Below are 14,791 nucleotides of genomic sequence, written 5' to 3'. Positions count from 1 at the left end.
GGAGCCGGGGTTCGAACCGGGATCCTTATGCCGGTCCTTGTGCTTTGCGCCACCTGCGCTTAACCCGCTGCACTACAGCCCGACTCCCAGGGTACTTCTAAGAAGGGATATGGAAAGGGAGGACATTTCATCATTTCTACATCTGAAGAGTACCATGGTGTGTATATCTACCGTAAGTTTCTTAGCCACTCACTCATCTGTCAGTAGACATCTGGGTTGCTTTCATATCTGGGCTGTTACAAAATGATGCTAAGAACATATGTGTACATAGATCTCTCTGGATAGATGTTTTTATTCTGTAGCCATGTGTCAGCAACTGCCCTATAAATTACCCAATAAAATGATTAAAATAAGAGTTATGAGACTGATTCTTTTTCTACTTTCTAACATGTGAGGATATAAAGAAAATGGTTCAGTCCTGAACTGGAGAATGTGTTCTCACTACATGTCAGAACTTCTGGTATCATTATCTTGAATTTATCAATTATAAAAAAGCAATACTGTGCATAAAGTCTCTACCTCACCCCTATCTATTATTTAATAGAATGCTACTGTAGCAGTACAAATTAACATAACTCCAGAGAGTCGTGATATTACCATCTGGTTTCCTATCATTACACACACATCCTGGGACAGATAGTATTAGATAGGAATAGCGTTACAATGAGATAATTTGAGGTGCCTGCTGGTGAGTCATATCTTTAAGGTTCCATGTGGCCTGTGCCTTAAAGTCCATAGATTGGGAAAAGTAGAAATACTGAAACTTTAGAGAAAAAAGTTATAAGCAAAAGGAAGAGTGTATGATAAAATGAGATCTCAAAGCCGAGACTAATTATGAAGGGCATAGGACATGGAAAAATGGAAGATTTGTGTATCAAAAATGGAGTCAAAATAATGTGAAAGATCTTTAATGAACAAGTAAGTTATTGGTTCTATACAAGCGGTATGTTTATACAAACTTGTTTTGGGGGCCAGGTGGTAGCAAACTTGATTAAGTGGACACATTACAGTGCACAAGAACCCAGGTTCGAGTCCCTCATCCCCACCTGCAGGCGGAAAGCTTCGCAAGTGGTGAAGCAAGGCTACAGGTGCCTCTCTATCTCTCTCCCTCTCTATTTGCCCCACCCCTCTCAATTTCTCTTTTTCTCTATCCAATAATAAACAAATTAATTAATTTTAAAGTGCACACAAACTTGTTTTGAAGATAGATTATTCCTATTTCAATTATTATTGTTTTCCAAATATAGGCAAGCCAATGCTACAACTCCAATTACCTTGAATAGTTTAATATATGATTTGAATTATGGTAATTTAGTCATATTTCCAATAAATGAGTTGTACCTGGCAATGTCTTTTTTGTGGATGGTAAGAAAGAGCAGCCTCTGAAGAAATCCTGCATTCCGGATGTGTCTAGATAATTTGCCAATAAGCGTCTTTGAATTTTTTTGGTAAAACTCATTCTCAGTATATTTTTTCTAGAAATTAGCATAGATATAGCTTCACTATAAAATTATTGTAAAGGTCAACTTGACAATACTTGAAGTCATCCTTTGTAGGTGACAAAGTCCTATCCAGGTTATAATGTCAATGTGATTGCTGAATCTTTAACTTTGTTTTGGAAAGGTCACCCCAATTGATGTCTGCTAGAAAAATGACATCTGAGTCTTCAGTGGCTGAAATATTTATAAATTGAATTTTTCAGCTGGGAAAAGTATAATTTTGACAGATGATTCTCAGGGGAATTTTTCAAGAGCCAGGTTCACAGACTCATGTGTTGTACCTATAATTGACAATAGTCAATTTTAGCATGAGATTGAGTTTCTGAGATCTTAAAGAACATAAATACATCTTTTAAGATAAGAAGGAGTAAAGGAACTTTCCTGCACCACAGGTGGGTATGTAAATTGGTCCATTCCTTGTGGAGAGAAGACTAGAGAATTCTCAGAAGGGTAGGAATGGACCTACCCTATGACCTTGCAATTCCTTTCTTGGGGATATAGCCTAAAGAGCCAAGCATACCCATCCAAAAAGATGTGTGTATATCTATCTTTATAGCAGCACAATTTGTAATGGTCCAAACTTGGAAGCAACCTATGTGCCTGAAACAGATGAGTGGCTGAGAAAATTGTGGCATATATATATATATATATATATGTCGTATAATATACTTACCTATCTAGAATGAAGAATTCATTTCCTTCACCTCATCTTGGTGGGGCTTGAAGGAATCATGCTAAGTAAGATAAGCCAGAAAGAGAGAAATATGGGATGCTCTCACTCATGGACAGAAGTTGAGAAATAAGAACAGAAAGGGGAACACAAAGTGGAACTTAGACTGGTTTTGATGTATTCCAACAAAATAAAGGACTCTTGGTGGAGAGGCTTTCAGGTCCTGTTGCATGATGGTGGAGGAGGACCTAGGCTGGGGGTGAGAGTGATTTTCAGGAAATTGAGAAATTTTAGGGGACAGGATCATTTAGTGAGTAGAATGCATATGCCTTACCACGCACAAGAACCTGGCTTCTATCCCTGCTACCACATGGGCTTACCACAGACAGCGCCAGGGGAGCTCCATGAACAGTGGAGCAGTGCTTTGCCGGTTCTCCCCCTCTCATTTCTCTCTCTCTCAGTACTTCTTCATTACCCTTCTATCTCTCTTTAAACATACATAACTTAAATTTAAAAAAAAAAAAACTTGATCTGGGAAGACCTCAGCATTATCACATCTGTAAAAGGTCCTCTGTTCATTCCTTGGAACCATATTAAAAAATAAATAAATATGAAATGACTTGTTCACAGTATTATAATGATAACTCAAACAATATCTAACTCCAAAATGCATGCTGTTTGCCACACTGTGCCCAAGCGTTATTGCAGCCTGGAACACTGTTCGGTGGGTAAAGTAAAGGACTTGCAAGCAATTAAGTTTTGAGTTTGATCCCTGCATTGCAGATGCCAGAGTGATGTTCTGGTTGTTGCTCTCATTAATAAATCATACATCTCAGGAGTCTGGCGGTAGCGCAGCGGGTTAAGCGCATGTGGCACAAAGCACAAGGACCGGTGTAAGGATCCTGGTTCGAGCCCCCAGCTCCCCACCTGCGGGGGAGTGGCTTCACAGGCAGTGAAGCAGGTCTGCAGGTGTCTGTCTTTCTCTCCCCCTCTGTCTTCCCCTCTCCATTTCTTTCTGTCCTGTCTAACAACAACATCAGTAACAACAATAATGAAAAAAAGGGCAACAAAAGGGAAAATAAAGTTTAAATAAATAATACATCTCTAAACAACATGAGAGTCTTCTTTCATACACACAATCATGTAGGTAATGATGCCTATGATGCCATTAGCCTTAGTTTGAATAACACTATCTTTCCTCTGCAGGAGGGGAGCCTGAGCTGCAGTGATGGGTTACAGGCTGGTATTCAAGCTCTGCTCCGGACAAACCTGGAGAGGCATTCTCTCACCTTGCCCACATACAGCAATCTATTCAGCTGAGCCATGTGAAGTTAACCTTTTGTAGATCAAAATGTGTCCAAACCGGCAACTTTATGTTAATTCAAGCTGATTATGCATGCATGGACATAACCCCCAGGGCACTGTAACTGCTACTCTCCTGCCTGTGGGAAATTTTCTGACCTAGAAAAGAACTGTGAATGTCCTTCTGCCTCAGGCACAGCTAGAAAATATGTCTCCTCTTGCCTGGGGAAAACTTCACAGTATCGTCTTCCACTCCAGGAAGATACACAGCTAATAAACTGAATTGAGGGCAAGTTCAGGTATATCCCCGTCCTTACAGTCCTTCGGATGCTATAGAACAGCTATTTCCACAATTAAAACTAGGAGAAGATGTGCAGTATAACAAAGTGTACAGATGAGAGAAAGGCTAACCCAGAAACATCACAACAAAGGATTGGGGGAAAGGGGGATCATTGTAAACACATTTTGGCAAAAACAAAGAGCCCACAAACTCAGCACACAAGAGGTTCCCAGGGGAGAGTGTGTGCTTACTTTTACTTCAGGGCAACAGCTTATTTGGTTGATGCTATGAGTCACTACAATTTAAATTTGAGGGCATCTGTCAACTCTTCCAAGATACATGAATCACTGAAAAGTTAATCAGCACACTGGAACATCATCCAAGGCAATATTTCTAACTTCAAGATTTATTTTGAGTATTGGATATGTTCTTTTTTCTTTTTTCTCATGAAACTCTTCTAAGGTACTGAGAGGAGAGTTGCCAGTACTGGGTTGTCAGAAAAGTCATGATGTTTTTCTCTGTTTTTTCTTCTTTTTTTAAATATTTATTTATTTATTCCTTTTTGTTGTCCTTGTTTTATTGTTGTAGTTATTATTATTGATGCTGTCGTTGTTGTATAGGACAGAGAGAAATGGAGAGAGGAGTGGAAGACAGAGGGGGGAGAGAAAGACAGACACCTGCAGACCTCCTTCATCGCCTGTGAAGCAATTCCCCTGCAGGTGGGGAGCTGGGTGTTCAAACCAGGATCCTTATGCAGGTCCTTGTGGTTTGCGCCATTGTGCACTTAACCCGCTGCACTACAGCCCAATTCCTGCTTCCTGAACTTTTATGTCTTTTATGTTCTCTACATTAGAGAAGTTCTCAGCTATTATGTCCTGAAGAATTTTTTCTTCCCCTCCGTCTCTTTCTTCCTCTGATAAGCCAATAATGTGTATATTATTTCTTTTGAAGTCATCCCATAGGTCTCTGCTGTTGTTTTCAGTATCTTTTAATCTCTTTTTGAGATCTCTTACTTCTAAGTTGTCTCTAATACGTCCTCCATCTTGCTATTTCTGTCTTCAGCCTCATTTATTCCATTCTCTTTCCCCTCTACTGTTTTCTGGAGTTCATCTGTTTTGTTATTCTGTTCTGATACTGTTTTAGCTTGTTCAGCTAGTTGTGTTCTTAGCTCAGCTATTTCAGCTTTCAGCTCTCTAATAACCTTGAGATAACTAGTGTTTTCTTCCAGAGTCTTATTTGTTGTTTCTGCATTTCTGATGACAATTCTTTCAAACTCTTTACTCACTCCTGTGATCATTTCCTTAACTAATGTTTGGATGTTGACCTCATTATTTTGTGCTTCACCCTTTGGGGGGCTTTTAGCTGGACTCTTGTCCTGGTTCATTTCTCCAATATTTCTTCTTGTTGATTTAACCATTCTATATAGTATGTTATGAGGTCTTTCTCTCACTACTTTTCAAATTACTGATCACTCTTGCATGGGCTGACTTGTGTCTAAGTAAGGTAATTAAAGGGTTCACAGTTGTGGGAATTAATAGTTATTTCAATATTATTTTAATCCCTGAGTTGAAGCTTAAAAGGCTTAAGAGGCTTAAAAGCCTCTTTTGTTCTTCTTCTTCCCTATAGGCTATGAGAGCTTTTAAACTATAAGAAGGCTTCTTAGCTTAATCACTAACTCCTGACCAAGAGATAAAGCAAGGTGTGGCAGACATAATACAGTGGTTATGCAAAGAGAATCTCACAGACCCATAGCTAGGCTATGGGTATAGATCTTTTTCTGAGTTTCCTCATTAGTTCTCTGTCACCTGTGTCATCACAGGGCCTCCCCCTCCCCACCACCCCCTATCCCCCGCTGCTCCAGATTCTGAGGGCAGTAGCAATGGAGACTCACAGTTGCATTTGCTGAGTCTTAGGGTAGTCTTCTCCTCCCTTCAGTTGTCTTTTTATTGGTGAAACAGAATGGAGTTGGTGTCTCAACTAGTAAACTGCCGGACTGTTAGAAGCCACTTAATATCTCCCTAGGCTCCTCTTTGTCCGGGAGCCACAAGTGTTTGCACTCACTGGTGATTTGGTGGGTTCCTGAAGTGGTTCTAGTCCTGTCTTATTGTGGTCCCAGGTGGTCTCCTTTGGTATTCCTAGTTGACCTGGGAGAGAGGAGAGGAGAGGAGAGGAGAGGAGAGGAGAGGAGAGGGGAGGGGAGGGGAGGGGAGGGGAGGGGAGGGGAGGGGAGGGGAGGGGAGGGGAGGGGAGGGGAGGGGAGGGGAGGGGAGGAAAGGAGGGGAGAGGAGAGAAACACAGCTGCTGCTGCTCCATAGCCCCACCTCCAGAAGTCCTCTCTGTTACGTTTTTAACTGCTTAGGTCTATCTGGATGTAAAGGTGAATACGTCATTTGATTGGAAATACTTGTGCATATTTAAAGACCCCATTGTTCTTCTGGAGCTTGTACATTCAAGAATGATTAATCTGTGTAGTAAACTGATTACTACAGTCAAAATTAAAAAGACAAACAACCAGTAAAATGTGAAGGATTACAGTTCTTAGACTCTCAACTCCACTGAAATAGCAATACACTTTGGTAAAATGTAAAAATTTTTCACATAATCTGGTCAAATATTAAGATTTGAAACAAGATTGAGTGCTGGATCCTTGATAGGTTGTATCATTACCAAATAAACAACTAAGACACAGAGAAATCTATAGAAAAATATAGAACTCTCGTTTAGTCGACTACCTTAGGTCTGCATATTATAGATGGAAAATTTTCTTTACAGTATACCAAGATTAATGAGTTAGGACATCTGTCCTAGATATGTCAAGATGGTCCTCAGCTTATTTAAACCACACTGCAATCTAAGCATCCTGATATATCCCCTTATAAGCCTGGTCAGTAAAGGACAGAGAATAAAATCTTTCTCCTTACACTCACTCTTCCTTTGTAGCTGTTAAGAAAAAAAGAAAAATATCAGGAGCTTATCTACATAAAGATACATACTGCCACCTGCTGAGGTAAGAGAAGAGAAATAACAAGATACAGCAACATTCACTGGGTTTTTTTTAGTTTTTTTTTTTTTTTTTTAGTTTTCACTGAAGTAACTTTCTGTTATAATGATAATAAATTTCAGGTGCTCACCATTAAAAGTCAACAAGTACCATATTAAGTTTATCGTTGAAAGTAGAAATTTGTCCTTTGTCATATGTCATTTTTTTATGTTTTATCCAATGTCCTTCTAGCTTCCTTTCTGGTTAGTAGTAAATGGTCTTATATTCAAAACATTTAATTTCACTGGTCTGATCTATATATATTACATCTGAAGGAAATTGTGTTTATCTGGATTATTTCACTCAACATAATGTCCTCCTCTGTGTCCATCCATGTTGTCACAAATGGCAGAATTCCATATCTGTGCAGTGTTCCACTGTTTATAGATGCCATATCTTAACCACTCTGGTTTCTTCATTGCTTCCAGCTCTTGGCTATTGTAAATAATATTGCGAATAACACAATGGTGTATATATCTCTGCGAACCTGTGGTTTTGTATTCCCCCTTTGTTTTTATTGCCATCAGCATTATCACTGAGTCTCAGTATCAGCACTATGAGATCACTGCTTCTAGCAGACATTTTTTTCTTTTTTCTCCATTATTTTCAATTTTATTGGATAGGACAGGGAGAAATTAAGAGGGAGGAGGGAGACAAAAAAAAAAAAAGGTGGGAGAAAAATAGACATCTGCAGAGCTGTTTCACAGTTCCTGAAGCTTCCTCCCTGCAGGTTGGGAACAGGAGGTCAAACCCGGGTGCTTATACATGGTAATATATGCGCTTAACCATGTGTGCCTCTATCTGGCCCCCAATTTTTGTATTTTTTCAGGTTAAACACCATAGGATAACTAGATCATATGAAATTATTCATTTTATTTTTTCTAGGGATAGGAATCCTTCTATAAAGATTCCACATTATCTCCAAGCCTGTTTCTTTTGAATTAAACCGTTCTCACAGATGTGAGGTGTTATCTTATTATTGTTTCTTTCAATTCCCTAATAACACAAGACAATGACAAACTTTTGTGTGCCTACCGGCCTTGAGATGTCTTCTTAAAAGTATGTTAGATTTTCTGCTCATCTTACACATACTTTCTTTCTCCAATAAAGTATTGATTTTAAAAAACCTAAATGTTTTAAGAAGACAGTTTTCACACATTCAAATTCAAATTTCCACTGAAGGAAATGCTGAGGCCTGACCCCTACCCTCACAGAAAGAACTTCTCTCTTTCAGACAGACTGAAAATATGTACAGAACAGACCCCTCACCCACACAGGAAAAACTTACCTTCCTCATACCTGCATCGGACATACAATCAAAGGTCTTCCTCAAGGACAGTCTTCCCACGCCACCAGAAATACTCCCAAATAGACCAAGATCCAACCAAGATCTTATATAAACTCTGTCAGCCTGTCCCCAAGACACAGCTCTCAACTCTCAGCTCTGCCACTCTGCCACCAAAGTCGCCCCTCACAACCTGCCTGATTAAAGCTTCCCTTTGTCTGCTCACCTAACTGGTCTGTATCTCATTTGCTTCTTACATTTCTAACACCCCCAGACCAAGACCACAGCCAGGTGCCAATATCCCTTCACCATAAGGCATTAGGGATTCTCTCCACCACTTAACACTTTCCTTTAGCTAGAAGAAGAAGAAGCAGATCCTGGCAACCTCAGTTCTAAGGTCAGAGTCTAAGGATTTGTTTTCCTTTGATATTGTTCCTCTGCTCTGATTCTTTCTAAGTGTGTAAAACCATCTGGCATTTGTTTACCTCCTGGCTTCTTCTTCTTCTTCTTCTTCTAGTGTTTGCCCTTCTTCCATAGCCAGTCAATAGCGTCAGGTTGAGCCTGATGTAAAGTTTCGAGACCTCCTTTGAATCTGGAGAGGTGGCAGTCGTTGACTATGTGGGTCATAGTCTGTCTGTAGCCGCAGGGGCAGTTTGGGTCGTCTCTGGCTCCCCAGCGATCTTACCAACAAATCCTCCTGGCTTATTTCACGTAGCATGGAGCCCTTCCTAGTGTTTAGTCAATGTGGCTACAAATGGCAAGTTTGAATCTTTTTACATAATTGTAGTAGCTTCACTGTCTCATTCATCTGCTATAGCCATTATCCATCTGCCATTGAATCGGGCTGTTTCATTATCTTGACCATTGTAAATAACTTGCCAATGTATATGGTAGTACATACATTTTTATATTTGTGTTTTTTTTCTTTCCTTTCTCTATATAACAAAATATTATTTAATATTGCTTTTAAAATAGATTTGTTTTTCAACTTCAGAATCACCTTATTGAGGAAATGAATACTGATATACAGGATTGCTCTCACAAGGATACTTCTCCAAGAGAAGCATCTGTATATTTCACCCTATAACAAATAGACACCTAGAACTGTAAGTAGATCTAATCTGAGTAGTTTGAGAAGCCTCCAAACTGTCTTCCCAAAGGAATTAGACCAGTTTAGATCAACCCCAATAAGGTTTCTGTTTCTCTTCACCCTTACCAGTACTTGTTTTTTTTTCTTCTTTGGCATTTAAAAGTGGGAGGTTATATCCTATTGAAAGTTTAACTTGCATATCGCCAATATATTTATTGGTCACCTGTATGTTTTCCTTGGAGAAGTACCCATTTAATTCTTGTCTTTTTTCCCTCCTTCCTAGCTTCTTTCCTCCTCCTTGTCCCCCTCTTTCTAGTTCTTCATGTATTTTGAATTTTAACCCCTGGCAAAACCTAGGGTGTTCAGGTATATTCTCCCATTCAGCAGGTGCTTCCATTTTGATACACATCACTTTTATCATGCAAAAACGATTTAATTTTGTGTTGCCACATTTATTTTTGCTTTTATTTCCCTTACTAGCAAAATTCTAAGACACATACATAAGATCAGTATTAAGAAGTATATCAGCGATGTTTTCTTCTTTTATGGTTTTAGGTTTATAAGCAATCTTTAATTTATTTAATTTTGTGTTGTTTCATATTAATAACTTCATTTTGCATATGACTGTCTAATTTTCCAAGTATCCTCTATTTAAGAGGCTTCTTTGTGATATTATTTCAGGTCTATGAAACCACATTTTATATTACTGTTACTTTGTAATTTGGTTGCAGTTATAAAGTTTGATTCCTCAGACTCAGTGCCTCGCCCATGCAAAGTATTCCTTCTACCACAGAACCACCTCTCTGGCCCCATGTGTTGTTTGTTTGTTTGTTTGTTTGCTTGTTTGCCTCCAGGGTTATTTCTGGGGCTCGGTGCCTGCACTATTTCACTGTTCCTGGAAGTCACTTTTTTCCCAGTGTGCTGCCCTTATTGTTGATGTTATTGTTACTGCTGTTGTTGCTACTGGATAGAACAGAGAGAAATCAAGAGAAGAGGGGAAGACAGAGAGGCTGAGAGAAAGACACCGGCAGACCTGCTTCACCATTTGTAAAGCAGACCCGTGTAGGTGGGGAGCTGGGGGTTTGAATGGGATCCTTGTGCAGGTCCTTGCACTTCGTACTACATATGTTCAACCTATTGCACTACCCCCCCCCCCGCCCCCATGTTTTTGTTTGTTTGTTTTTCGTCCAGGGTTATTACTAGGGCTCCGCCCACCCTGTTCAACGCTTGACGTCTCGTCATCCAATCTGGTCCCCTACGCCTACACTGAACTTCTCTGATCCAGACTCTTGGAAACAGAGTTGGCAGTCAGCTGAGGTAAAGAACAAACACCTCATCACAGACCCCTGCGAGCGTCAACCCAGCTTTGACCTAGCACGTTATGATTGGGCCCTCCTCAATCGCTATGGAACAGGCCATGGCTGGTGCGCCGCTATGTTCCATCACTGGGGAGCCAGAGACGACCCGAACTGCCCCTGCGGCTACAGACAGACTATGACCCACATAGTCAACGACTGCCACCTCTCCAGATTCAAAGGAGGTCTCGAAACTTTACATCAGGCTCAACCTGACGCTGTTGACTGGCTACGGAAGAAGGGCAAATGCTAGAAGAAGAAGACTATGGCTCGGAGCCCGCACCCTAAATCTGCTGCTCCTGGAGGCCATTTTTCCTGTTTTGTTGCCCTTGTTATTGTTGTGATCGTTGCCATTGCTGTTGTTGTATAGGACAGAGAGAGAAATTGAGAGAAAGGAGGGGAAGACCAGGTGGAGAGCAAAACATCTACAGACCTGCTTCACATTGGTGTAGTGACCGCCTCCCCCCCTTGCAGGTAGGGAGCCAGGGGCTCAAACTGGGTCCTTACACTCCGTGCCATGTATGCTTAACATGGTGAGCTAAACTCAGTGAGCTACCGCCGGGCTCCCGGTCCTATGTGTTTTTAAAGTATATAAAACCTTTGTACAGAAATAGCATGCTTAGTCCAGTATTTATTTTGTCCTTGAATCAAGCACTGTATCAAATAATGAGCTAATTCAGTTAAGATACGAGTTGTTGGAAGAGACAGTAGGATGACCCAGGCTCATTAATCTAGAATACAAAGATGTATTAAGACCACAGTCATCTATACTAGTGGTCCTATTTTTCAGCTGGAACCTTTCAAAGGACAGCTATTCTAGGGATCTGTAATGCTAAGGGAAGCCTATAAATAAATGTCTTGTGAAGAAAGAGAAAAAAAGATGTAAAGTATCTCAATTGCTTGACGGCTCTCGGCAAAGCTTCAGTTCTTGACCGCCATGCTGGAAAATGTGTTCTTCCGCGGGCTCCTTTCCTTCAGTCAACGCCATATCCTACAGGTGTTATCTTTGCTTCCTAGTGAAATAAGGTTCACAGAGTTATTCATCATTTTAGTCACTTTACTCTCTTCTCTGACAAGTTAATATTTCTACTCCAGTTGTCAATGTGCTCACTGTGCTGGATGTTTAGCAATCATCGACCATCTCCCTGAATGGGAGAGGCACGTGGGGACTAAGAATCTCTTCCTAGATTTCTCTCTTTCCTTCTTTGTTTGGTCCATTCATTTCCTTTCTTCATTCCTTTTACCCCTCCCTCCCTTCTCTTTTCACTTCCATCCTCTCTCTTTGCCCCTTTCTTTTTGTGTGACTCGTCTACACTTGGGGTTGTGCTGCTTCATAGCTTCCTTGTACCGGCAAAGTCACCTAATGCAGATGGTTGTGTCCCGGGGACCTGCAGGGGGAAACTTCTCAAAAACTTTTCAGAAGTAAAGCAGGGCTGCAGGTGTCTCTCTGTCTCCCACCCCCTCCCACCTTCCCATTCCCTCTGGATTTTTTTTCCCTCTGCATCCAATAAATAAGTATTTAATATTTAAAAGATCAAAAAACAAAAAGTCTATAACAAAAGAATAGATGTCAAATCAACGAATTATAAAAGTAGATAAAAACTAATACTACAAAAAAAACTAATACTACAAAACTAATACTACAAAAAAAACTAATACTACAAAAAGTGTCCTTAAAGTGAAATATAATTGATGAATGTCAAACAATAATGATGAAGATAAAAGTAAAGCACATGTTACCAATATTAGCAATGGAGAAGAAGAATTGCTACAAAACCTATTATAAAGTCTGCATATCTTATGGACATAAAAATAAAGGAATGACAAAGCCTTGGTGGTCAGTGTGTTGTGGAACCATACCCTGTAATCTTAATAATCTTGCATCTCATTATTAATCATAAATAAAAAATAAAAATAAATTAATAAGATAAAATAAAGTAATAACACATAAACCTTTGTAAACAACTGAGCAACTTAGATAAAACAGACATATTTCTTCAAATCCACACATTATAAAAATATAAAAAGGTAGACAATCTAAAAACCCTTTTATTTATTAAGGAAAAAATTTATAATGTTCTCATAAAATCCCACATTCAGATTCCTCACTGGTTAATTCTATAGCATGTTTAATGGAAGACATAATAACTCTACTTGAACTCTCTTAGAAAATAGAAAAGGGAAGGGTGGGGCCATAGCATAATGGTTATGCAAAGAGACTTTCATACCTGAGGCTCTCAAGTCCCAGGTTCAATCCCTCACACCACCACAAGCTAGAGCTGAGCAGTGCTCTAGTAAAAAAAAATAAAATCACTATTCCTGGGGACTAGGCAGTGGCACACCTGGTTAAGTGCATAGGTTACAGTGCACAAGGACTCAGGTTCGAGATCCCAGTCCCCACCTGCATGGGGAAGTAGTGAAGTAAGGCTGCAGGTGTCTCACTCTCTCTCTCCCTTCCCTCTTGATTTCTGTCTCTCTATCCAACAAATAAAGATAATAAAAAATTTAAAAAGAAAAGAAAATAGAAAAGGGGGACTTGGGCAGCAGTGCAGCGGGTTAAACGTAGGTGGCACAAAGCGCAAGGAACAGCTTAAGGATCTTGGTTCGAGCCCCCGGCTCCCCACCTGCAGAGGAGTCGCTTCGCAGGTGATGAAGCAGGTCTGCAGGTGTCTTTCTCTCCCTCTCTGTGTCTTCCCCTCCTCTCTCCATTTCTTTCTGTCCTATCCAACAAGGACGACATCAATAACAACAACAATAAGAAGAACATTAAAACAACAAGGGCAACAAAAGGAAATAAATAAGTAAATAAATAAATAAAGGAAAACACAAAAGGCAAAAGACCAGAATATTTTGGGAAGCTAGTATAACTCTAGTTGACAAAGACATTACAAAAACATTAAATAGTAGACTTAACATCTCTTATAAACATAGGTATAAAACTTCCTTATTTTCATCAATCAAAATGTGAAATCTGCATCTTCCCCTCCTGTCTCCAGTATGGTAATAGTGACTCCAAAGTAGCCTTTACAAAGTCCTCTCCAAGCTGGAGAACTCTGGCTGGCATGGGACAGTGCTGGGCTGACAGTTCTCTGAACCTCAGGACTAGGTCATAGTACCAGGAGAAGGAGTAATGCCACAGTTAAACTGAGAGTGTTGGAGAAGCTGTCGAAAACTGCACCTTGAAGACACTTCACGGACATCAACCTGTAATAACTCTCTAGCCAGTTTTTCTCCAAGCTTGTGATTCCAAGGCCAGACACTGCAGATGCGTGCAGCTGATCACACCAGGGTGCACCCAGAAGCCAAGGCAGTGCTTTGGTGTCTCCCCTTCCCTCTCCATCTCTCCCTCTTGCTTTCTATCACTTTCTGTCTCTTACATTACATCTAGAAGAAAGGAAAAATGGCCTGGGGGGTGGCGGCAGTGGAGTTGGGCAAACACGAGACTCAGTGATAACCCTGTTGGCAAAAGTAATCATAGCAATGAGTCAGAAGTTTCTAGAAGAGAGGTAAGGGGTGAAGTGAGGATCCTCCTGGTATCAGCTCATGATGTCTACCGGCTGCTCTGAAAGGAAAAATGGAGGGCACGGTGCTTCTCTCTCCCCCACCTGTGATGATGATGTCGCCTTTGTAGTTGAAAGCACATGAGAAGATCTCATCAGTGTGACCCTCGAGAACTTGGAGGCACTGACCCGTCTGAGCATCCCAGATCCGGGCTGTCTTGTCAGAGCTACCGGTCAGAAGACGAGTCCCTTGGGGGTTGAAAGAAATCTACAAAAGAGGAAGAGGGATAAAATGTGAAGGCAGAAGTGCTCACAGGTCTGTATAATGAAACCCAATCTTTTAGTTAAGCAGCCACGTGGGTATTATAAAGCAGACCTATCACCTCCCCAGTCTGAGAGACATCCTTAATGACCCAGGACCATTCACTTATGGTAGGGAAAATGTCACAGGAATTAAAAACCAAAGATTAAGAGACACAGACTGCATCATCTTCACAGGAGTGAGGCTCAACCCCAAAGTCCCCTGACAGTTTGAGTTACCACAGCCAGTCTTTTATTATTATTATTTATGTATTCCCTTTTGTTGACTTTGTTGTTTTCCTTGTTGTTTTACTGTTGTTGTTATTGATGTCATCGTTGTAGGATAGGACAGAGAAAAATGGAGAGAGGAGGGGAAGACAGAAAGGGGGAGAGAGACACGTGCAGACTTGCTTCACCACCTGTGAAGCAACTCCCCTGCAGGTGGGGAGCCGGGGGCTCGAACTGGGATC

At 40.6% G+C, this 14,791-nt stretch overlaps 1 protein-coding gene across 1 annotated transcript in view; it reads right to left on the bottom strand.

The window, feature by feature from the left end:
• Positions 1-11,132: 11,132 nt before the first annotated feature.
• The window catches only part of DAW1 (dynein assembly factor with WD repeats 1), a 43,170-nt gene continuing 39,511 nt past the window's right edge, over positions 11,133-14,791 (bottom strand). Inside the window, exons 12-13 of the mRNA XM_007519322.3 lie at positions 14,127-14,289; positions 11,133-11,534 (exon numbers count right to left, since the gene is read on the bottom strand). Coding sequence (XP_007519384.2) covers positions 11,500-11,534; positions 14,127-14,289 — 198 coding nt within the window. The 3' untranslated portion in view covers positions 11,133-11,499. The remainder of the gene's footprint in view (positions 11,535-14,126; positions 14,290-14,791) is intronic.

The sequence above is a fragment of the Erinaceus europaeus genome, chromosome 7, assembly GCF_950295315.1.
Source record: "Erinaceus europaeus chromosome 7, mEriEur2.1, whole genome shotgun sequence".
Taxonomy (NCBI): Eukaryota; Metazoa; Chordata; class Mammalia; order Eulipotyphla; family Erinaceidae; genus Erinaceus; species Erinaceus europaeus.
Note: the sequence above shows the minus strand (reverse complement) of the source record. Positions and strands in the feature narration are given on the sequence as shown.